At 34.1% G+C, this 23,238-nt stretch overlaps 2 protein-coding genes and 1 long non-coding RNA gene across 6 annotated transcripts; 1 reads left to right on the top strand and 2 right to left on the bottom strand.

Moving 5' to 3' along the window:
* Positions 1-126: 126 nt before the first annotated feature.
* On the bottom strand, positions 127-8,164 carry LOC133701597 (regulator of nonsense transcripts UPF3-like). 4 transcript variants are annotated; one of them, XM_062125567.1, is made up of 13 exons: positions 7,732-8,164; positions 6,540-6,646; positions 6,318-6,413; positions 6,105-6,203; positions 5,685-5,764; positions 4,911-5,018; positions 4,007-4,151; positions 3,439-3,512; positions 2,389-2,815; positions 2,045-2,143; positions 1,792-1,910; positions 1,641-1,692; positions 127-846 (listed from the first exon to the last, which is right to left on the bottom strand). In XM_062125567.1, exons 1-12 carry the CDS (start codon positions 7,872-7,874, stop codon positions 1,654-1,656), a joined length of 1,536 nt encoding a protein of 511 aa, XP_061981551.1. In that variant the 5' UTR covers positions 7,875-8,164; the 3' UTR covers positions 127-846; positions 1,641-1,653. The 4 variants fall into 4 exon arrangements, with proteins under 4 accessions (XP_061981551.1, XP_061981553.1, XP_061981554.1 ...); XM_062125569.1 differs by having other exon boundaries at positions 2,389-2,809; XM_062125570.1 differs by having other exon boundaries at positions 2,389-2,809; positions 3,439-3,509.
* A 3,306-nt stretch (positions 8,165-11,470) lies between these two features.
* LOC133701752 (KH domain-containing protein At1g09660/At1g09670-like) lies at positions 11,471-18,960 on the top strand. Its single transcript, XM_062125818.1, has 8 exons — positions 11,471-11,628; positions 11,752-11,906; positions 14,273-14,358; positions 15,033-15,172; positions 16,414-16,548; positions 16,623-16,739; positions 18,208-18,351; positions 18,446-18,960. The coding sequence occupies exons 2-8, from the start codon at positions 11,803-11,805 to the stop codon at positions 18,602-18,604; spliced, it is 885 nt and encodes a 294-aa protein (XP_061981802.1). The 5' UTR covers positions 11,471-11,628; positions 11,752-11,802; the 3' UTR covers positions 18,605-18,960.
* Positions 18,961-21,003: 2,043 nt separating this feature from the next.
* Positions 21,004-22,240, bottom strand: LOC133702328 (uncharacterized). Its single transcript, XR_009843707.1, has 3 exons — positions 22,092-22,240; positions 21,557-21,824; positions 21,004-21,337 (listed from the first exon to the last, which is right to left on the bottom strand). It is a non-coding gene; the product is annotated as an uncharacterized LOC133702328 (long non-coding RNA).
* Positions 22,241-23,238: the final 998 nt, after the last annotated feature.

Genomic DNA, 23,238 nt, shown 5'->3' with positions numbered 1-23,238 from the left:
GTGTGCCATCGCCACACAGGACCTCTTATTGATCAGGCAATGAGCAGTGACCTGTCGAAACTCAAACAAACATGAAGGCATACAGCATATTCACTACGGGTATGAAAACCATCATAAGCCATCATGTTGTAAGAAGGCAATCTTCCATTTCGGCCGAATAACACCGTCATCAACACAGCCATAACATACACCAATGAGTTCCTACCAGTTACAATATTCATCCACGCTTTTAACCGTTCGGTCAAATCCATTCACAACATACCAAGCTTTTTGCAAAAGACCCACATTTGCTTCTCTTCTACAAGAACTGGAGTATAGGAAGCCCTACAAAATAACAGGGGTGATACACAAATGCTCACGAAAGGCGTATAGCAGACTGCTTAATGTGACATATAACAACTAAAGGAATCCTGGTTGCAACTATTTGCAGTGGATATATATACAGTTTAACTTAGGGATCCACCTATAGAAGTAGAGAATATCCCGACATCCAATCAATGGCAAGAATGAGGACACAAATGGCTGCTCTGTTGAGTAGAACCCAGTAAGGGGACACACCCTGGCAAAAACTGTGGTCTTATGTACGATAGTAACAATGATATCTTTTTCTCCTTTCTCCCATTCCGAGCCGTCTTTGACCTGAGATCGGGATTTCATCAACCCAAGTATTAATTACATCAATACCTGCATCATTGATGTCCACTTTGAATTTTCTTCTAGGTTTCCAAAAGAAAAACCTTCTCCACTGCTGATACTTCACACCTGATCATCTGTCTAACAGAAAGGGACAGCCTCCAGCATACAGCAACTGCATGCTCCAAAATTTCACTGATACTAAGCATTCCACTGCAGAGGTAAAGCGAGACAGTAAAACATCATCAACTCAGCAAAAGGCCTACGCAGGAATAGACATGATATCCACCAGCTAAAGCAAAAGGCTGCTTTGTAATGAAAGAAACAGATGCAGATGACCACTGAATTTAAATATAGGACGTTGATGAATTTTACATCTATTATCTAATGTATAAAACCATAATCAAAATGCTTGCAGATTTCTATATCAACACATTCAACAAGCTTAATTGCCCGTGACAACCTTAATGCAAATACAACATGATTTTAGACCCCCAACATCCACCCTTCATATGTCAAGAGTACCAATTATCAAACCAACCAAATGTTGATAATCATTGGTCTGAACGGTCAAGCATGTCAATAGGAACTAGGAAGATGCAGACTCAAAAGAGGGAAGAGAAAGAGACGAGATGAGAAGAGGAAGAGATACCAGTTCTTTTTCTTGGAAGGATTTTTTTTGTTCTTTGGAAGGAAGGAAGAAGATTAAAATTGCTATTACACATTCACAATCCCTTTATCTTGCTTCGGACTATAACATCCCATTTCTTCCTCTCAAACAAACAAACAAGAACAAAAAACAAATTCCAACCACACCTGTTCCTTCACCCTCCCTACATCTAACCCTCCTTCCAGGTTCCTCCAACCAGTTTCATTCTCAGCTTATATAACAGCACCAGAGAAGCCACAAGATTTATGGTAAAGAAGATTGTAGCAGTGTCATCATGAGTGTTTTCGAGTTAAAAGAAGACATACCAAATATTTAAGAGGAAAAAGAATTGACTTACCATTTCAAAAACACTAAGAACCCGAACCGGACTTCTGAACCCAGACTTGCTTCTGTAAATTCAGTGAGCAGACCTTCAACATATCAGTAAACAAGAAAGAAATGCAGAAAATGGCAACGAGGTTTCGCATCCAAAAATCAAGTGTAAGCACCTCATGGGACCCATAACCAGAAGCACCACCTCTTTTAAGAGTCTTCCCCTCAACAGTGGAGCCATCAGCATCCCTCACAGGATGTGGTGGTCCCCGACGACCAGAATGTTTATGTGATCCTGCATAAAATCAAGCATCTGAGTTGAAACATGCAACTCATATTAATGATTAACAAATGTGCATTGGCAAATAGATGCTGAAGCAACATCTAAGTTGAATGTCCAAACCAAAAAAATAAAATAAAAAATCTAACCATTATCTAAAGAAGAATGATTACTACGCCCACTTCCGAGTGCTTTTACTTCTCCGCTCCTTAAATTTAAGGTGTCTGCTTTAACATCTCCATGGTTTACTACAAGATAAAAAAAAACAGAAGAGTTATTAAAACAAATCATTCGAGTGTAAAATATCCTGCTGCTGAAAGTTGTTTCTTCTTCAAATGGCTGAGGTTTTTGGCAAATGTTGCCATATGTTATCTTGTATTGTGAGAGTGCAATAAACAATCATTTGAACTTGTTAATGCAATTGCAGGGAACCCAGATGAGCCCAATATCACTACTCTGAACATACTTAGGCTGAAGATCAATAATAGCTTACCTTGTGAAGAATCAAACCCTGACTGTGTAGATAGAGATGCAGATGATGACAAGGATTCATCACTTGCATAGGATCCCTCTGATCTGCGGAGAGTCCACACTACACGATCAGGTCTATCTTTATTTCTGGTTCGCCTTTCCTGCTTCTCATTTGGAAAACCATGCAAATCATTCCCAACAACCTTGTCATCTGGTGTTCCATTTGCATCCTTCAAAACCAATGCATGTGGGGGCCGAGGAGGACGTTTGACATTTTCTAGATTTGAGGTTTGCATCTGTGGCTCAGACTGGACTCCAGAGGATTGAATTCGACGCGAATCCTTGTTTAAGAGTATGCTTTTGATTACCCTTCCAGAGGATTCATGCCGCTGGCTCTTTAAAGCGGTCGAACTAATGATATTTCTATCAGATGGTGATATGCTCTGTTGCTGGGATGTGATGCCAGTAACATGGAGAATCAATAACCATGAGAAACATTGTTTCAGAAATAACTAAAGCCTGTCATGGTAATCATGATAAAACAAATGACAGAAGGGGCAAAGAGTCATTTAACAATCAAACACAACCATGCATGAATTAGTGCAGGAAACAAAAAAATAAATACATTCAAAAACTACTCAGTCAGGATACGGGAAAAAAAAATCAGTTCACATCATTTTGGTCAGCATTGGATAAGTATTGTTATTTCAATCAAGAGCAACCCAGAATCATTCCGGGCCACTTCATTTGACACAATCCAACAGCAGCCAAATTAGTTGTAGAACATCCATCCAAGAAGGATCTCTTGCATTAGCTTATTTTTTGTGCCCGCTATTTAAAAAAAACCTCCTTCCTCTCTCTTGCACCATTTTCCAGGACAAGGGGGCAAGGGAAAGTACTATTCAGTTGCATATTGCAATTCCTCTCTTACATTTCCCTTATCCTGTAACTTTCCCTCTTGTGATGCATTTCTGAGGGCATTGCAAACATTAAGCATGCTTTCTCCATCCATAGCGTGTTATACGCCAATTAAATCACTAAAGAGGGAGGAGAAGAGAAATGCAAGGCTCACCAGTGAAATTTCCTTCTCTTTCCCTTTCAGAAGCAGGATTTTCTTCTTCCCGGTACCAGTAATTCCAGAAACTGCTGGAATAAAAAATTGATAACAAACCATGCTTAATTACAGCACTGAGAATAAAAGTATATTAAAATAAAAGGGAGAAAGCATAAAAAATACACATGTAATCTAAAGAGAAAAGACTCATTTAAATATCTAATGATTATTAAAAGCAGATTTTTGAAATATGAATAACAGAGCAAGGTAAAAGCCAACAATCTCAGACAAGTAGGGAACATGTTCTCTTCCATGAAGAGTTGTATGATAACCAGCAGCTTTTTCTTCCAAAAAGAAAACAAGATACTCAGAAAGATCAAGAACAAAAAATTACAATTTTATATGAAAGAGAATGAAGAGTGCTTAACCCAAAAAAATAAAACGAGTGTTAATGCATTCCCTCAAATTGTGAAGAAGCTGAATGCAACTTGTAATAGCATACAGGTTTAAAACCATAAAACAGGCAAGAGCTTAGTAGCCAGTCTAAGCATCATTGAAAACCTAAAAATTCAGTTTCACATCATACCAGTTTCCTCTTCTGATACTTCAGTCCCAAATCCAGAACCTAAAGTTACAGCTTTAGATAGTTGCCGATCATCTAGCTTGGGAACCTGCGCATAAATTGATTTGTCTTTTCCACTTGTGCCTTTCACAGTGTCCCTTAAAACATACTGCCCATTAGACAAGGGAAAGTATTAATAATTTAAAAAATATAACATCTCAATATTCACTAACTATGGCTTCTAGATGATTACACAAACTTAAATTAGGACATCTAAAAGCATGCATGTGAGGATCAAAGGACAGAAAAATGGAATGGAATCCTTCAACAAATAAAGCAACAAGTTCCAAGCAAGAAACAACCAGCAAAATTCTACTGGGCTTGTATTTTCTTATTTACAGGTAATTAATACCAAGATATTTTCTAATAGAAAACATAAACGTTCACATACAATTTGTGGTTTGGATCGAGAAAACAAGCACATAGAGCAACATTTCCACCTTTCCATGTTCAATTTTCTGCAAAGTGTTTTCCGTATTCCTCGCATTTTACAATTTCTGGTGAACACATGATCCCAAAATGCACAATAACCTCAAGACAGGTTCAAGGCACTATCTTCAACTAGCAGAGCATTTCAGAACAGTAGCTCAGCAAATACCAAAGAAACAAGACATCAGATGTTCATCATCTTTTAAACACCACAAATATGACTAATTTAAGCTTCAACCACTTGCAAAGCTTGTTTAAATCATCATGGCCCATTTAATAACTTATCAAGTGTTGCTAAGGGATGCAGAATGTACCAGGCTCAAAGTTCTATTGAAAGAAAATCATGTAAATCACAGACAACATCCAAGCTGGTAAAATAACTTCAGAAAAGCATTCCCCTATGTGGCTTCAGGAATAAAACATCATTATAAACATGTACCATTGTTGTTGAAGCTCTCTTCTTCTCAGAACCTCGTTTTGATGAGGAAGAGCTCGGACTTCCACTGCCACCAGCCCTTCTGCTCGGTTTCCCATTGGACAAAATCCTCTGTCACCAAAATCAGAATTACTTTATATTATTATGGTTACAAATAAGATAACAAGTAGAACAAAGAAAAATTACGCAAAGCGAACAGCCACACAATCAGGAAAAACACATCAAATCAAATCAGTTTCACAAATTTAAACTCATCTGAAACCTTGAAACAAGAGCAAAGATCTGTGTGCATCACTCTATGAAAAGATATTCTTACAGCAATGCTAATTCCAGATTTCAGCTACTTTCACCATGCCTTTATTTATAACTGCAGCAAGGAGTATAAATGGTACATGTTTTTTAAACATTAGCATATGAACTAACACAAGGACTAAACTCTTAGCTAACAGGCTAATTTCCCAGTGTGAATACAATGAAAATTAGCCAGCCCCAAGTTCAAGCTAAGGCATTTTTTGAGTTTTGCATTACAGTTGTCTTTTTTTCTGAAATAAAGTCATTGCTACTAAAATCCAAGAAAAAAATTGTCCAATTGAAGCAATCATACATGCCAAACGAATCCATTGCAAATTAATTTATAGTAATTAACAAAAAAACTGTTCTAAATTCACTTAAACTACAGCTTTCACAATAGCACATAAATTGAGATAAAAAAAAATGCAGCTTCAAATTAATTGATGAAGTTCACATCAGTCATAAATATTCAATTTCAAACAATACCCGAGGTCCACTCTTAGCAGCTCTTTTCTGTCGAATAAAGTCCATTAAAGGGGTAACAATGGGAGCATCTTTTGCAACACCTGTAGATACATCATGGGAAAACATAAAGCAAGATTAAATGAAAAATGATATCCAATGCAAACAATCCAATCATTCATTTCCCCCCTATTTCTAGTACTATAATTTCAAAGTGCTGCATTCCAAGATCTTTGTGACTAACTAATATCAAGCAAGATTACATGAAAAATGATATTCAATTCAAACAGTCCAATCATTCATTTTTCCCCAGTTAAATGGAAAAACATCAAGCAAGATTAAATGAAAAATTATCTCCAATTTAAACAATCCAATCATTCATTTTTTCCCTATTTCTAGTACTATAATTTCAACATGCTGCATTCCAAGATCTTTGTGACTAACCAGCTCTTTCAGCTTCTCTTCTCTCCAATTGTATTTCAGCACTTGGAAGATTCTCGACAGGCTTTGCAATAAATTCAAGGAACTCCAAATACTCAGGATCTATATGTCAACAAGGAAATGATTGTATTTACAGATATCAAAGTGATGGCATATTAAGTTCACTTGGAACAAATATTCTTCAATTTCATTCCACAAAAAAAAACAATCAAATACCTTTCAATATGGTGCCTTCACGACCATCTTTCTTAGACCACTGCTTTGGGACATGCTGTGAAGGAGCATACTCAACAATAGCTTTAAACTGAGTGCCTAAACAATAGATGGAATAATAAGTTACGAAAATTTTATCTGACATCAGATTCTGCAATGACAAACCATGGTTTAAATACAAAGATATTTATATATGGCAGCAAGATTTGAGTATTCAAGATTTACCTTTCTCATTAACAAATAGGTGGCCATTAAAGAACTCGGCAAAGTCAATAACATCGTCAGGCCTTTTAAAGTCAATATAGGCTCTAGAACAGGATTGATGCTTCTGGCTGGGAAACAATTTTAAGAAACAATCAGAAGGAAATACTATCAATCACACACTTCACTGAAAACACGAATTTGGGTTGAAACCATCTATCTTCACATGTCATAATTAGATCATAGAGATTAGTAACTTGAAGAAGGGGATGGACTTTCCACAGGAATCAACTCATTAGAAAAGCAGTACTGCAATTCTGTCTAAAATCAAACAAGATTTTGAAAAGGAAACTATAAAACAGTCAAAAGGAGAAATGCCATAACTAAAATTCCATTCGTGAATCAAAATGTTTCATTAATTCTCCAATGCTGGTTACCCATGAAGAGGGAATACAAAAAACAGTTACAGCCTATATTCAATTCGAAACTATCTTTAGACAGAATAAGAAAAAAAATAGCTACTTGCACCACATTCTACAGTTAGGAGAAAAACAAACTCCTTCATGCTAAGATAATCCAGACATCACAATCAAACAAAGGAAACACCAGTTAAAGAGCATGAACGACCAACAACCAGAGAGAGACAGCAGTTAAAGGATTGGCAAAAAAAACCTAGCATTCTCTGTTTTTCCTGGTTTAATTAAACAAAGACAATCAACTCTGAAATTCTAAAACATTAAAACAAACACCCAGAAGCGTCTTGTTCTACAAATCAGTTGATTGTCCATTAAGGCCCCAACACATTCCGTCATTTCAGATTCCCCGTGCTTCTGGAAACAACTTCAATTCAAGCGAGCAATAACTCTTGTAATTGGATGTAATTCTTAGCCATCTCAATGTCTTTAATTCCAAATTCGCACCCATTCAAGTTCCCAACTCCCCCATCCACAACAATTGCCTAAGATTCATAAAGCAACAGCCCATTTTAAAATATCAAGTTTATCCAACTTCATTCAAAGCAACCATCAAACCCTACCTTACACGGATCATGGTTAATATAACAAAACATGAGCAGAACTGCCTCACGCACACAGAAACCTTAATTTAACCTAAGCTCTACACGCACAGAAAACCCTAGACCACACTACATGAAACTAAAATGTCAGATAAAACCCTAAATCAGGTAAAATAAAATAAAAAACAAGCAAACCCTAACCTGCTCTTGCCAGGACGAAAGGAGAGCCAGTTGTAGCGGCCAGAGAAAGCAAGGTCGATTTGCTCGACGAACATCGGCTGAGAAACCCCCGGTGGCAAGTGGCGGACCACCACCTTGGTCTTGTCAGACTGACCAACCTTCATGACGAAAAGAAAACCAAAGGAACAGAAACAAACCCTAGAAATCTAAAATCACCGAATCGAAAATGGAAAAAACTCAGTTGGCTTGCAAATTGGTTTAAAAAGGTCGTAAATCAGTGTGAGATTACATCTTAATCGAGTTGAAATCGCATCGATCGAGGGGGATTACGTGCCCTGATTTTGAGATCGAGCCCTAATCGCCATGCAGTAGGACTGGTAAAGAGGTAAAGAAAGACTGTCGTCCGCGTGTTGTGTGGGGATTGAGAATTTGAGAGAGAGACAGAGAGAGGAGAGAGGGGTTGGTGTGTGTATATATATATTTCACGCAAAATTTCCTTGTTGGGTGCATAGTTAACCGACCCGGTCCGGGGCTGGGCTGGGCTGGTCTGGTCTGGTCTGGTCTGGTCTAATATTCGGGTTGTTTATTTGTTGGGTTAGTCTGGGTCGTGGATTTCTAACTTCAAAACACAAGTCCAAAAATTTAAAATTAAATCAAATAAAAAAACTCAGGTTCTGAAGAGAGTTTTAAAACACCTTAATAGTGCTTCTTTATTAAGATCGATTTTTTTATTGTTTTATGTAGTCAATATATTTTTTTTTCTTTTTTTTTTTTGTCTAGTAATACTCCCTCTCATCTCTCAAATTTATAATTAAAGTTTATAAAAAAATATGACTTGAATGTAAAATAAATTAAAGAAAAAAACCTTGTTTTATTGTTATGTTGGTCTCTTTTCTTTTAGTTATTTTTTACACTACAAATTTAAATTATATTTTATTACAGTGGCCTCTGATTAAATTATAAACTATGATCAAATACCTTGATTCGTTGAAAATATGCAAAGAAAATAAAATATCACAGCAGTGATAAAATTAATAAAAAAAGTTGAGTGCTAGAAAAATAAAAATAAAATGGCACTCAACTTTGAACATATTGTAATTTTAATTAAGATAGATATGATATTTATATATATATTTAATTAAAATTATGGTTGAAATTGAGACTGAATAAAAAATAGTTTAATGTATTTGGTTAAGAATACTTTTCAAATTAAAGTTGTGTGTGTGTGTGTTAATACTGAAGGTTTTTAATTTAAATATTGTAAATTTAACCACTGCTATTACATCATAAAATAAATAATACTTCATATAAAGTACTTGTTATTATTGCATTAAACTATCTATAATTCTATCACGTGCAAAATCTATCCGATAATGACTATAGTTTCTTTGGTTTCTTAAGCGTGCAACAACATTATGTAAAATATCATCATGAACAAAATTGGAATTGTGATCAAATTTTACAAATGCTACGTTATCAAGCGATTTCCTTTTAATTTATGTAGTGTCATTGAATAATGTTAAACACTAGTTTTTTGAATAAAACACAATTAAAAATAAAAATAAAATTTAATTTTTTTACTGGGTCGGACACGATTCAATGCATTTAGCTTTGGACCGGACCTGGTCCGGCTAGAACAACGAACAATGGGAAGTGAATTAATTCACTCTCTACCATGGAGAACATTTTGATGGGAGAAGCAGCGTGTAGCTGCTATCAGCTACCCTGCGTTTAAAATGCAAAAAATGATGAGTCCCGCAAACACTAAACAATGTTTCCTCGATTACCAAACATAATTTTGTTGTGGTTTGCTTCAAAAGCAGAAGCAACCATAGAAACAAACACTCCAAATATTACCACTCAAAATTCATTCGAGATATTTCAGTTTCATTCCACCTTTTTTTTAAAAAAATCAATGTATTTTATCTTTAATTTCATCATTCAACACTTGATTTACTGAGTATCGAGCTTCAAATTTGATCATGGTTTTTTTTTTGTAGTTATCATAGTCTCATGACTCATATCATAGATTTGATAGGTTAACCCAATTAACTAAAGTTTTTTTGTCTATTTTTTTAAATTATATTTTAAAAATTTTATCATTCAACATTTTCAACATTATGTTAAATATGAGCGAGGCCTTGCTATTTATTTTGATTTGTTTTTTATGAAGCTATCTTAGTCTCGTGGTTTAGATAACGGATTTTGCGAGTTAACTCAAATAGACCTGAATCGTTTTATGTGTCATTTTTCTAAATTGATTATTTTTCTAATTCAATTACTCAATAATAAGTTTATTAAGGTTCAAATCTCATAATTTATTTCAATTTGTTTTATCTGGGATTTTCATGATCTAATGATCCAGGTTGTGAATTTAAAAAATTATCTTAAGTCAATCTAATGTGATATCATCTTAATATCTTTAAAAATAATGTTGTCTTTGATTTTTTTAAGTGAAATTATGTTTTTATTAATAGTCTATATTGTTTTTAAACCTGTTAAGTCAATTAGGTCATATTATATCAACTTTTACATTGTTTAATTTTTTTATACTATAATAAAATATTAGCTACACCTAAATATTTTTCTTATGCTAAAAAAATTAATCCAGCCTATAGTGTAACACATGAATTTTCTTATATATATATATATATAACACGATGTGTGTGAACTGTGCAACTTAAAATCAACATTTATAATTTGAATTAAAAAAAACAAAACATCAACAGTAACGAAATTTACAACCTTAATGATCAGACATGTTCATGGATTGAGGTGCCCAATGAACGGGGGGAGAGACCGATGACAGTTGAACAGACTTAGACATGAATTGTCAACCCACTAGACCGACCCAACACCATGTTATATCACTTTCCATCGTTTAATGCTTTAAAAAATACTCCTTTTCTATACATCATATTATCTTACTGATATGTTCCTTTTCATTGTATATATTTATATTATGTTTTCCAATAACATCAACACGACTCGAATTTTCTTCCATCAATATATTGACATATATTATTTTTTTTATTTAGATATTCTCACAAACTTTTAAAGAATGGGATTAGTTATGTTTGGGGTTCGTAACTGCCCTTTTTAATAAGTATGTTTTTTGAAAATCAAATTTATATTCTCATTCTTGCATGAATATAACAATACATTAACTGTTAGACCAATATTTTATTGGTATTGACATATTATTTTACAATAACATTTATATTGATGCATTTTATATATTGATGTATTATATTAATATAACATTAATATTACACCTACCTATCGACTTATATCAACTTATTAATTCATAAAAATGATAGGATATATATATATATATATATATATATATATATATATATATAAAAAATAAAAGATTTTTTCCTTGAAAAAATAAAAGAAAACAGGAAAGGTCCACCGCATGTGGAAAGATCCACCAACAAAAACAACAACGCGGATCCATTTGATAAAGCCAAGAAGGGCGGTTGAAATTATTTGTTTTTTAATTATAATTTTAGAAATATTTAATTAATTAATATATACTATAATTTTGTATAAATCATAAATTTTAGTTATGTTTTAAACTTGCTTCTTCGAATCATAATCATAAAAATTATCATAAATCAAATATAATTTAATAAAAACCATTGAAAAGTGCTATAGTTTCTGTCTTTAGATATTTTTAAAAGTATATTTATTTTTTTAAAAATATAAAATTAGTATTTTTCCAATGATTATAATAAATTAATATAAAAAATAAAAAAATATTTTAATATATTAAAAAAAACAAACTGTAGCCCTTTCATACTCTCCTCCATCTCATCCCCAACAACCAACAATACAATAAAGAGGCAAGAGAGGAGAGAGGCTGAAAGCAAAGCACTCATTTTCTAGCTGCCTCTCTGCTCCCATCGACATCCAGTAAGCCCTCTCTCTTCTTTTCATTTCTTGGTTCTGTTTTGTTTTTTGTTTCATTTATGTCTTGACTTGTTATCACAGTGTCACAGTTGTCCTGATGTTTTTTTTTTTCTCGTATTTAAACAGCTTCACACTTTGTAATATTGTTCCTTTTCTGTATGTGTGTGTGGTTGTGCGATGGGAGAGAGAATTCCATCCGGGAGTTACTTTCAGTACCCTCCCTCTGGAGTCCACCATGCTACTCCTCAGAGGTCCAGTTCTCTTCCTTCAGATCTTGAAAGGTTAGTTTTTTAAGCCCTTTTGGCTTTTTCACTCCTCATGTTTAATTGTCGTGCTAATTGATCTTTGTTCTCTTGTTGTTATTGGTTGTTTCTTTTGCTTGTTTTCCTTTGCTTGCATACATGGATTTTTGAGTCCTCCTTTATATGGGGTTTGCTATCATTAGTGTTTTTTTAATTTTTGACTTATTTTATGTGGATCATGGTGTTGGTATTGTGCTCAGGGTTCTTTCTTCTAGGTGTTTCTTTTCATTTTGTGGGTATCTGATAATGGGATTGGAAAGAAGGAACAGAAATGAAGGAGTTTTATGGTTTTTTAAACTATCATGCTGGTATTTAAGAGAAAGAGTTTGTCTTTGATTCTTGTTTATTGGAAATTCTATTTTGAAAAAGTTTTGTTATCAAAATTGAAGAAAAATTCCTTCTTTTGTTCTCTTTTGAGAGTGAACTTTTGGAAATAATTTTTTTTACTGCAAAACCACATTGTGATTAGGGGATTTAGGGGAATATATCTTGTCGTGGTGTTTCACTCTCTATTGTCAAAAGGATCGCCATACATTGATGTTTTTTCAAATGGTTCTTCTTACGTTTTCTGTTTTTTATCTTGCTCTTGAGAAAATGTCTTATTCTTCCTTTTGTTCTAATTGACATGTCTCGCTCTTTCTTTCTTAAAAGTTGATTTTTTTCTTTTCATTTTGGTGTTTAAGTTGCAAGCATCTTCAAGTCATTATGGTGCTATTCTTCTCCTCACATCACTTTGCTTCGTATGAAAACAATAATCATTTTCATCATTTTCAGGCTTAAAAAGAAAAGTCCATTGTTATTTGTTTAGATTGAGTTGAGTTGCCTGCTTTCTTTGGAATCAAATTACTCAACTGAACTGAATAAAGTATCATTTATGTTCTAGCTAGGCTCATTCTATGGACCTTTATTTCCTAATATGACTAAACTTCTTCAAGCTATTTGTCAGGTAAAGAGAAGAATATATTATTAGAAGAGAGAAAGAATGATGCAAGATAAAATGTAATTTTTATAGAGATAATCAGGATAAGAATCCTTCCATGGAAGAAGAAGATCCTCCCTTAATCATTGAACAATGGAAAAATCCTCCACTCCACCTGTAATTGGTCTTGATTAAGTGAAAAACCTATTCCACATATATAAAGCTACTAAATGGTCGAACAAAAGATACTTTTATCTCTCCGTCATTACCACACATGAAACAGTTACAGGGGACAAGATCTTATGTGGCCATTAGGATATACAATCATCCTTATATGTATCACAGTCCAAATAAAGGCCCTAAATTTGCAGGGTGCTCCAGATGCAGTGAAGAAATTGAAAATAGGAGCTATAGATTTGAGTAAATTACAGAAAATAATTACAACCCTAAATTTGCAGGGTGCTTTGGTGCTCGAGTGCAGTGAAGAGATTGAAACTAGGAGCTATAGATTTAAGTAAAATCATAGCATAGTGCCTGGTTAAATTTGTCCATGACCAAAGCAAAACAATATGAAGCTGTTAGTAGCATGGTTAAATTAGGGACAGTCGCTGAAGATGCCTTTGTTAGGCATAAATAACTGCCATGGCCATCACTGCTGGAAATCAACTTCTTAACAATTTCATTTATAATCATATAGTTATGAAGTATGCCAAAAAATGCGAGTCCTAACAACTTTGTACCAATGAAGAAGTCTTCAAATCTTCAACTCAAAAAAAGAAAGAAACAAAAGAAGTTATATTTTGACTTTTTAAGCTAATATTTCAAGGTTCAAACTTGATTTAGACCTAGAATAACAAATTTTGGTGAAATAATTGGATGGAGACCCCAGTGTGGAGCTAAGAGGTGAAAAAACTAAAAAAGAGGATGATGGGAACATAAACTGACAAAATAGGTGTTGGAATAATTGGATACCTGCTGGTCTCAGAATATTTCAATATATCAGCCGGTGGATATAGGCCACTAAGTATGTGATGCAGTGTGTATGAGTATTAACACTGAAAACCACTAATGTAGATTTTCTGTTAATTATTTGGTGGTTGCGTAATGTAATGGCTGATATTTAAAACCATGATTGCTGAGCTTGTATTAGAATTGTTATATCTGTTCATGCTTGTGAATGATTGTAAGAGTATCTGTCTGCATGCCATTGAAATATACATCAACTACTGCAGTTCAAATGTGAAAAAAACTACTATCTAAATAGCTGTTGTTATGTTCATTGTGAATCGTGGTATGTCTTTCATCATAAGTTTGCCCATACCCACAATGCTAATCTTGCTGTAAATACTCGGATGCTTATTTTCTTTCCATGACCATTTTTTTTGCAAGTATTTCCATATGTGATTTGAGTAGTATATTGATGCAGATATTTGGCCGAGTTGTTAGCAGAGAAGCATAAGTTGGGGCCATTTGTGCAAGTTTTACCAATTTGTTGCAGACTTCTTTATCAAGGTTATTGAATCAAACTTATCTTACATGATACATGCTGTATATACATGATTTCTTGTTGCTAGCATCACAGGTGTTCTTATCTTTTGAATTTGGCAATTTCTATATCAATGTGCATGGTTTGCATACATACCTGCATGTGGATGCGCATGCTATACTGGTACATGAAATCATCATTTATTTGTTTGTTTTATGATTTTTAAGTAGATGATTGCATGCTGGATATTTGTTTTGTTACATGGATGGGCCTAGATTGGGTACTTTACACACAAATGGGAAGGGAAATCTTGCAACAGTCCATTGATGAAAAACTGAATACTGTCTCACGAAGGCCATTGCATAATGGATTTTTGGTAAATATATAGTTACCTTGAAGTTGGTGGTTTTGGTTTATCAGCTTGCCTGTTCTTGTCTGCTTAGAATTTTCGGTATATGTTTGAATTATAAATCACGATGCCTGTGGTTGATCTGCTGGAAATTCTTGAACTATCAGTTTTTAAGGAACACATCAGACATCATTCATAGCTTTGTCTTATGGTGTTTATTATAGCACACGCTTGCTCTTGTCTGTTGGAAACATCAAGTGTATGTTTGAGTGATACATCATAGTTCCATAGTTGATCTGCTAGAAATTCTTAAACTACACACTTAGTTGCTATACTTTAATTCCAATTCAGAAATCAGACGGGCATCAGCTTACAATCAAGGTTTTGTAGATCATGAAAGATATGAACATGAGAGTCCATTTAGGTCATTAGGTCAGCATCCAAATGGAAGGCCGATGGATCTGGAGGGATGGTCTGCTATGCCAAAAGAGGTAATGCGAGTTTGTGGTTTTGTGCCCGACTTGGATACTCCTGGTATGCTATACAGGAAATAAATTTTACCTGACTTGCTTTTTAACTGCCATATGGTGATCCTGCTATCTTGCATTCTTGCGTTTTTTACTACCTATTACTGCAGGGGTTGTTAGCAGTATGTGTTAACTTTGTTGGGAGCATAACACTTGGCATTATTGAATCCAAACTTACAAAAAGTGCTCGAGATGTTCTGCTTTCAAGCCATTCAATTTAACTCATTCCTGTAAATATTTGCCCATATCAATTATTGATTGTGTCATTCTTTCGAATGTTCTAATATATCAATTATTTGGCTATCATATTACCTCCAATTTTATTGGTAATTGGTAGTTTGACCCTTCATTATTTCTCTAACGTGCATTTCTCCTTGAGAAACTAAAGAAAATGTGCAAACATAAGACTGTACAGAAGGTAATACCACCAAGTCATCTTCAATGAACTAGAAATTGTTGAAGATTTATGGGAATTAGAAAAACCCTTTAGGAAGCAAATCTTAACTACTTGATCCATCTTTTGATCACATGGGATGGTTTGTTGACCTTGAGTGCTTGACATAAAAGCAATAAGCTTGAAATTTATCAATGTGTGAATGGTATCCAACTACTTCTTACCCTCTCCTGATTCTTTAAGCAGTGTACTATATTGTTTCTTTCGGACATATGTCCTTGAGAAACTATAAATTGTTTGAACTTGCAAGAAAATTCTTTGAAGTTCCATCGTATGAGTAGGTGACTTCTACTGGGGGTACCCATGTTGGATAAAATTATAAAACTGATGTCTGTGTCGTCCTAAGGATGATAACCTGAACCCCATCATATAATTTCTGCAAATGAATATCATTAGCAACTCAATGATTGTCTGCTTTTTCCAGATATCTGGATCACTTGGAAAATGTCCTGGACTACCCTTTTTGGTTGTCTAAGTGCATCTCCTGAGGAAATTTTATTTGACTTATGGTGTTACCACCTGTTAGAAGAAAAGAAACATGGTATTTCATTGAGGGGAGGGAGTTGTTTAGGATTGGATTAACTTCCATGCCCCATCTTGAACAAAACCCTTCTGTTGTTTGCTTGAGAAAAACAATTCTCCTCTCCCCATGCCCCAAATTATCTCACTTCAGGCAAACTAAGACATCCCAGTTGTAATTTCTGAAACAAAATAATTGATACTTCAACCAACATGTCATGTCTTACTACAGGAGAATGGGCATCTTCAAAGAATGGCCTCATTACCAGCTGCTTCAATGGGTTGGCCCGGGGTCCCTGGAATTTCAAGTACGCCAGTTGTGAAGAGAGTAATTAGACTCGATGTTCCTGTTGACAAATATCCAAATGTAAGTCAAAGATGTTTCTTGAAGTAATGGAGATTGGAATTAATTATAATTTCTAGCTAACCCAAATTTGGCAGTATAATTTTGTTGGCCGAATCTTGGGACCACGAGGGAACTCCTTAAAAAGAGTTGAAGCCTTGACAGAATGTAGGGTGTATATAAGAGGCAAGGGCTCTGTAAAGGATTCTCTAAAGGTATGATTGACTATGGTTTTTTACCCTTTTCAATTCAATTGACAAAGAAGTACGTTTTACATTAGTTAGATGGTTAGGTTGCACTTCACGGAGAATCGGAAGTGAACTCTTGGTGAATGACTCTATAGCTGCTACTTGCATGTACTATATCATGTTTGAAATTGAAATTTCTGTTTTCTGTTTGTGTTTCACGTAACATTGATTTCCACGTTTTCTTACTGAAATGGGTAGCTGTGTCTTATTATCCTATTTTTCTCCTAATGGAATTTTTCTGAAAGGGACATGTTAATTTGTTGTGATCCAACTAATAGCTCTTTGCGAAGTTTGTTTAATAGTGATGTCTTTTTCACTTTGAATATTTATATTCGTATTCGTATTTATGAAAGTTTTGATCAGTATTTGCTCCTTAGTCATAGGTTTTACTAAGTCAAGCCATGGTTGCCATGACAGAAATGTGACACATCTAGTTGTAACTGGATATTGATGTTGTTTGTGGTTGGTTTTGGTTTTCGTGTTAGTGTACATAGAAGGAGTCATAAAACACAATTTTTTTTTTCCTGGTATAATATTTAGCCTTTATTTCTATTTCGATCATGGCTGTTCTGTCTTGTTTTCCCCCTTCACATTTCATTATGTATGGATTGTTGAAATTATATTAAGGAGATTTAATTTGGTTTCTTACTCATATTCTCCTCCATTTTGCACTGTAAACTACCACAATGACCATCTGTGTTTTACTTTATGATGAATTGATATGACGGTTGATTGTTGGTTTTTGATGCCCGAGTATGGTAAATTGGCCACTTAGTACTGAAAAACCAGGAAGATGTAAATGCAATGTTTATCTTGTTAGCACCTCAGTTTCTGCTGGTAACTCGGTCCAAAGGCTGGAAGGTTGAGCCTATGGGCTGAACTGGTTCCCGCTTTTGGTTTTGTTTGGGTTAAAGCTGTATACAGTTCCAGTTTCCATTAAAGAATATCTAATACTACTACTTTGAGCTTTGTGCATGCTCGAGTGTGTGTCATCTGTATTCAGGATTTCACATCTCATTTAGGAGAGTTCGTATTTTATGATGATGGCCAGGAGTGGTAATCTGACGATAAATGAGTTGATCAGATGACGAGGAGTGGTAATCTGACTATAAATGAGCTGATCAGAAATATGAATATAATCGAGATGGAGCTTCCATGATTCAGTTTCATATGTTATTATTTTTTTTAATTCATCTGTGTTCTTTGGTAAAGATATTCTACTCGTATTTAGGAATCACAATATTTAATGTAGTCACTTTTTGAAGGCCTCGAAGCATACCATTTATTTGATGTGTTACAGAAGGGAACTTCAGTTAATATTTCTCAACTCTCTTGAAAGATAAAGCTTTTGTTTCGTAGCAGTCATGGTTTCCTTTGATAAATGATTTGTTGACTGCACAAGGAAGTCCAATGATTGACTATGAGTTTTGTCCAGGAAGAAAAACTTAAAGATAAACCTGGATATGAACACCTTAATGAACCACTGCATGTGTTGGTGGAGGCTGAATTTCCAGAGGATATAATGAATGCCCGCTTGGACCATGCAATAACAATATTAGAAAGCCTCCTGAAGCCTGTGGTATGGACACGAATGACTAATTGATTTTGCTGTTAAATTCTTGGCCCCGCCACAGCTTTCTGATTTTTCTGACTGTTATGCTTTCTCTCTGCAGGATGAATCCTTTGATAACTATAAGAAACAACAATTAAGGGAACTAGCTTTGCTAAATGGTACACTAAGGGAGGAAAGCCCTAGCATGAGTCCTAGCATGAGCCCAAGCATGTCACCCTTCAACACTGCAGGAATGAAACGAGCCAAGACAGGAAGATAAACCCCGTTTATTCATTGCTTGATGACAGCAACTGATTGATTGGAGCCCTAATGGCTTCTTGGTGCATTATACCCAGAAAGCTGGGAGGAGCTTTGGAGGCTGAGCATTTGACCGTCACAAACGAGCTCCTCTCTTCTGGGCATGATTGCTTGGAATCTTCCATAGGTTATCTTTTTTCACTAGTTTTGTTCAATGTGCTCTAGCATATATCAAATAATCTCTATTCTTTTCATGTATTATTCCTTTGAGCATGGAATTATCTATTTCATTAGTTAAATAAACTAATAATCAACAATTCAGTTAGGTTATTTCAAGTGATGCAACTTTAAATTTACTTGAAAAGACTTTTTGCACAAGTAACATCCATATCATCACAATTGCTTGTAGTTCTATGTTACTGCTATATTTTTTACCTTTATCCCGAGCTATTCGTTTTGAAATTCTAAGGAAATAATCTATAGATAATATATTCTTGTTATAATCTAATGAATTAAAAGAAGCAAACCAAGAAAGAGAAACGGTGAAAGGTTTTAAATTTCTAGTGATAGAATTTTTTATGTTTTATTTGCTTTCAATTTCTCAACAAGATTCCAGTTGAATGACAATGTTTAAAGCAGGCATCTTTACACTTTTACAATGGCTTCATTATCAATCTTTGGCTATGCTTTGTATCAGAGGAATCCATTGATTTCACAGGCCCTTTTCTTCCTTCGATTGAAGAATATGATCAATCTTGAGGGGTTTTATTTATTTATTTTACCAGTGTCTTGTCTTGCTGAGACAAACTAAGTGCTTGTTCCTTTCCACCCTTATCTTGGTGAGTAAGCTTTTAAATCCTAACAGGTCATTAAATTCTCTGCAAAATGAAGAGCGCTTTAACATCGATAGCAATTTTATAAGGAATAACTTTTCCAAATTGACCTATCTCTTCACCCGATGCTGCAATAGCTGATGATATTCTTGCATGTAGGATGACAATTAAGGTCTGTACATGCGGATGACGCATAAAACATTAAGGTTTTCTAATATTGCTGTTTGACAAAGGAATGTGCTATTGGTATAAGCATACTTGTGGAGTTTCGAGTTTTTAATTAAACTGGATAATATAGATTCGAATCTGATTGAGTTAACATGCTTGAAAACTGACCTTGTGACCAAGTAACTTGGTAACTTGGTACTTTTTTCAAGTCAGTTCTCGAATAAATCTGACAACTATAAGCACAACTAACACCACCCCCTCTGGGGTTGCAACCAAATTGCAATTTTTTTTTTAAGAAAATGAACCATGTGTATCACAATTTTAGGGGGAGGAAGGTTTGAGGGTTCATGTGTTGAGAAATTCTCTTTCAAGGGTAAACAATGGAGTAAGCTTTTTGTTCATGATTGAGAAACTTTTAAAGAAAACAGACCACATTTATTATTTTGTGAAACATGTGGAATTCTAATCCCTAAATATGAAAATTCTAACAAATCTAAGGAAAAGCTCCTCTCTTTTTTTTTTTCCATTCCTTTTGTCTTATTTTCTCGTATCTTCTCTTAATTCTTTTGAAATATGTGATAATATTTAACAAAAAAAATACTCAAGACCTAAAAAAAAATATATAAAAAAATCAAACCAATTGAAAAAAATATGGCCTTGCTCACCTTCATTCCCTCTGCTTAAAACTTAAGTAAAATGGTCAAGGAAAACAATGGGGTTTTTCAAAATTTTAATCTAACAAATAGAATTTTTAAATTATAAGGAAATAAATGGGGAATTGATGAGTCTACAGGGAAAAAAATATACAGTTTACCAAAAAATTTATGCCCACCTTTTCAATCTGTCGCTAGTTGCAAACAAGGCCAAGAATATCCAAGTCATTTTCTTGGGTTGGATGCAAAGCAGAAAAAAGCTTCAAAGGTAAAAAAAATTCAGCAACCAAATGCTGCCCGGTAAATTCATAAAAATTTGCTCAGCAGCTGATGGGAGACACAAAATGTGTACAGGGGAAATTTCAACCACAAAGAACAAGTTCCCTACCGGACCGACAATGTGTGTAGTCAACAAGCATTTTCATTCTCACCTGAGAATTTTCAGAATCCATGAAGTTCCAAGATCATGAAGAAATGGAAAAGGAAAAGGAAGCAAATAAAAAACAAATTCATTCGAATCTATGAAGTTTCAAGCTCATTAGAAGCATATCCCTGTAAATGAACAGCACTGGCACAGTTTATATTCATTCACAGCAAGCATCTAAGGCTGTAACATTTGAGGCATATTTCTTCATTGTTTTTTATAAGAGAAACTAAATAAGTCCAGAGCCAGAGAGCAGCAGGCACACACATCCATTATCAGCAGGCACACACATCCATTATCAGCAGGCACACACATCCATTATGGGAGAAAAAATAGCTCGAAATAGCAGCTAGAATCGAAGAAGTTACATCCACTCATCCTTTCTAGTAACATTGAATATATGCATTCAAGATGCTTTGCATCAAAATGCATGATCTTATACACTTCAATGTCCATCAGAACAAAGAATCATTTTTACAAACTGGGAATGAGACCCTCGGAACTTATTCAAAGAAGAATCTAATCTTCTCTAAGTAATCAAAGAATTCAAATTCATGAAAAGTGACAAATATTACGCAATTCAATTGGAAGATCATCTAACCTCTACACAGGGATCACCACAGCCCAATCTTGGCAACAGAGAAGCAACTTTTCCTCTGAACAAATTTCTTTCAAGCCTGCACAACATTACCAAGGTCAGAACATAAGGTTGATGGGCACCCAACATCAAGACAAATACTATCATTCAAAGCAAGTGCTAGCTAAATAGCTTAATGTTTTGATGTGAACTTTGAGCAACATTTTACACATTAAGCAATCAGTCGAAACCTAGGAAAAATGCAGTAAAATCTCTCCAACTGGGAACCAAAAAAATCAAGCTTTAATAATAGAGACACCTTTAAGTACAATAAAAGAGTTAGTCCCGAAGGCCAAGTTCAACTTCAAGCTCATCATCCTCTTCAAACAACTTCAAAAGACGGGCATACTGCTCTTCTCTTTTCTTCTTTTGCCAAAACTTGAAAAGGAAAAAAGCGAGAAACCCTATTGCCACCACGGAAACAAAAATGATGGCAATCTTGGGGATCCCAGTATTGTTTGTAGAAGCAGCATGCTTATCAGACTTCATAGTGCCATTTTTTGGCCCAGACGAGTCATCGGCTATACCTGTAAACATGAAAAAAAAACAAAAACCTGAAAACCTGATAGAATTCCCTGAAAGCTACGTGCATTGCCTTCATTTTTTTTTCCCTTTTCAATAGGTTCTATGGGAAAATGAAGCGTTATCATTTATTTTAAAAAGATAAATAAATCATTCCCAATTAAGAGAAATAGAAGCATTTATTTTTCGTTTGGTGATGAAAGATTTGAGTAAATATGGTAAAGAAGAAAGGAAAGGGGAGAGGGAGAAGGAGAGATCTGAGAGAAACAAACCTGAAAAGAAAGGAAGAGGAACAGAGAGGAAGAACAACGAAAAAAGTAAAGAAGATCTGTTTCTTCTTCTTAAAAATCCACTCATATCTCTCTTTCTGCCTCCCTGCCTCAAAGCGAAGTGTGCAAAATAATAATTATAATGAATGAAAGAAGAAAGGGGTGTTACCGAGTGGGGGGTAACGATTGTTTTTATAAATATATTAAGATGAATTTTTTATATATATATTTTTTGATATTAGTGTTGTTTTTAGAAATTTAATAAAACAATATATATTTTTTATTTTTTAAAATTATTTTGATATTAACATATAAAATAGTTTAAAAAATACTACAAAATTAATTTATAATAAAAAAATTAAATTTTCATAAGAATCTAGTTAATTTGTCACATCTTTAAATAAGCATGAAGTTTTAAATAAATCAGATATAAATTAATTAAATTAGCATATATATATATATAGATGTAAATAATAAGGTTGACTTACCACAAATTAAATGAATGAGGAATCCATAATTATTTTTCCTTAAATTGAATTAATTATTTGACCTAAGAAATCATGTTATTAATATTCTATAATTAATAAAACTGAAGTCTGGGATTGAACACTAATTAATTATGATTAAGTTATAAATAGAGCTGGAGTCCTCCATGGAAATTTGGCATATCTCTAGCAAATTAAACCTTGAAGATAAGAGAACAAAGAGATGTGACCTCTGGTAAGCTTCAAATATTGCGTGCAAATCTTGAGTTTTGTTCTTTCAAATTGTATAACTTGTTTGGTTTTTTCAAATATTTGTGCTTCAAATCCCAAAAACATAAAATAAAATAAAATAAAATAGCCACGATCATACTTTTTTTTAATACAATTCTAATATTATAACATATAGAAATACTGATATAATATGTAAATCTCTCCTTAAAAATAAGAATGATGAAAATATTAATTAAGAGATATTAATTATAAATACTTAAAATTTATTTAATTCTATTTTTATATTTGAATACCACAAAAATCACAAATAACATAGAATCGTCTCATTTACAAAAATCACAGGCAATGAGCAATTTATATATCCTTGATATCGATGACTGTGGTGGTGGCTGCTGTTGCTGCGACGGCGGCTGTCATCTCGAAGGGTGTGGTGC

Source organism: Populus nigra, chromosome 8 (genome assembly GCF_951802175.1).
Source record: "Populus nigra chromosome 8, ddPopNigr1.1, whole genome shotgun sequence".
Lineage (NCBI taxonomy): Eukaryota > Viridiplantae > Streptophyta > Magnoliopsida > Malpighiales > Salicaceae > Populus > Populus nigra.
The sequence above is the reverse complement of the archived record's forward strand: the minus strand, read 5'-3'. Positions and strand labels throughout refer to the sequence as shown.

Coding starts and splice junctions, on each gene's coding strand:
- LOC133701597 (XM_062125567.1), bottom strand. CDS start 7,874: ATGAAGGTTGGTCAGTCTGACAAGACCAAGGTGGTGGTCCGCCACTTG. Junction 3,513..4,006: donor AGTATCAGAAGAGGAAACTG/GTATGATGTGAA, acceptor TTTTTATTCCAG/CAGTTTCTGGAATTACTGGT. Junction 1,911..2,044: donor TCATTCTTCTTTAGATAATG/GTTAGATTTTTT, acceptor GATTTTATGCAG/GATCACATAAACATTCTGGT.
- LOC133701752 (XM_062125818.1), top strand. CDS start 11,803: ATGGGAGAGAGAATTCCATCCGGGAGTTACTTTCAGTACCCTCCCTCT. Junction 14,359..15,032: donor TTGCAGACTTCTTTATCAAG/GTTATTGAATCA, acceptor ATTCCAATTCAG/AAATCAGACGGGCATCAGCT. Junction 16,740..18,207: donor CTGTAAAGGATTCTCTAAAG/GTATGATTGACT, acceptor AGTTTTGTCCAG/GAAGAAAAACTTAAAGATAA.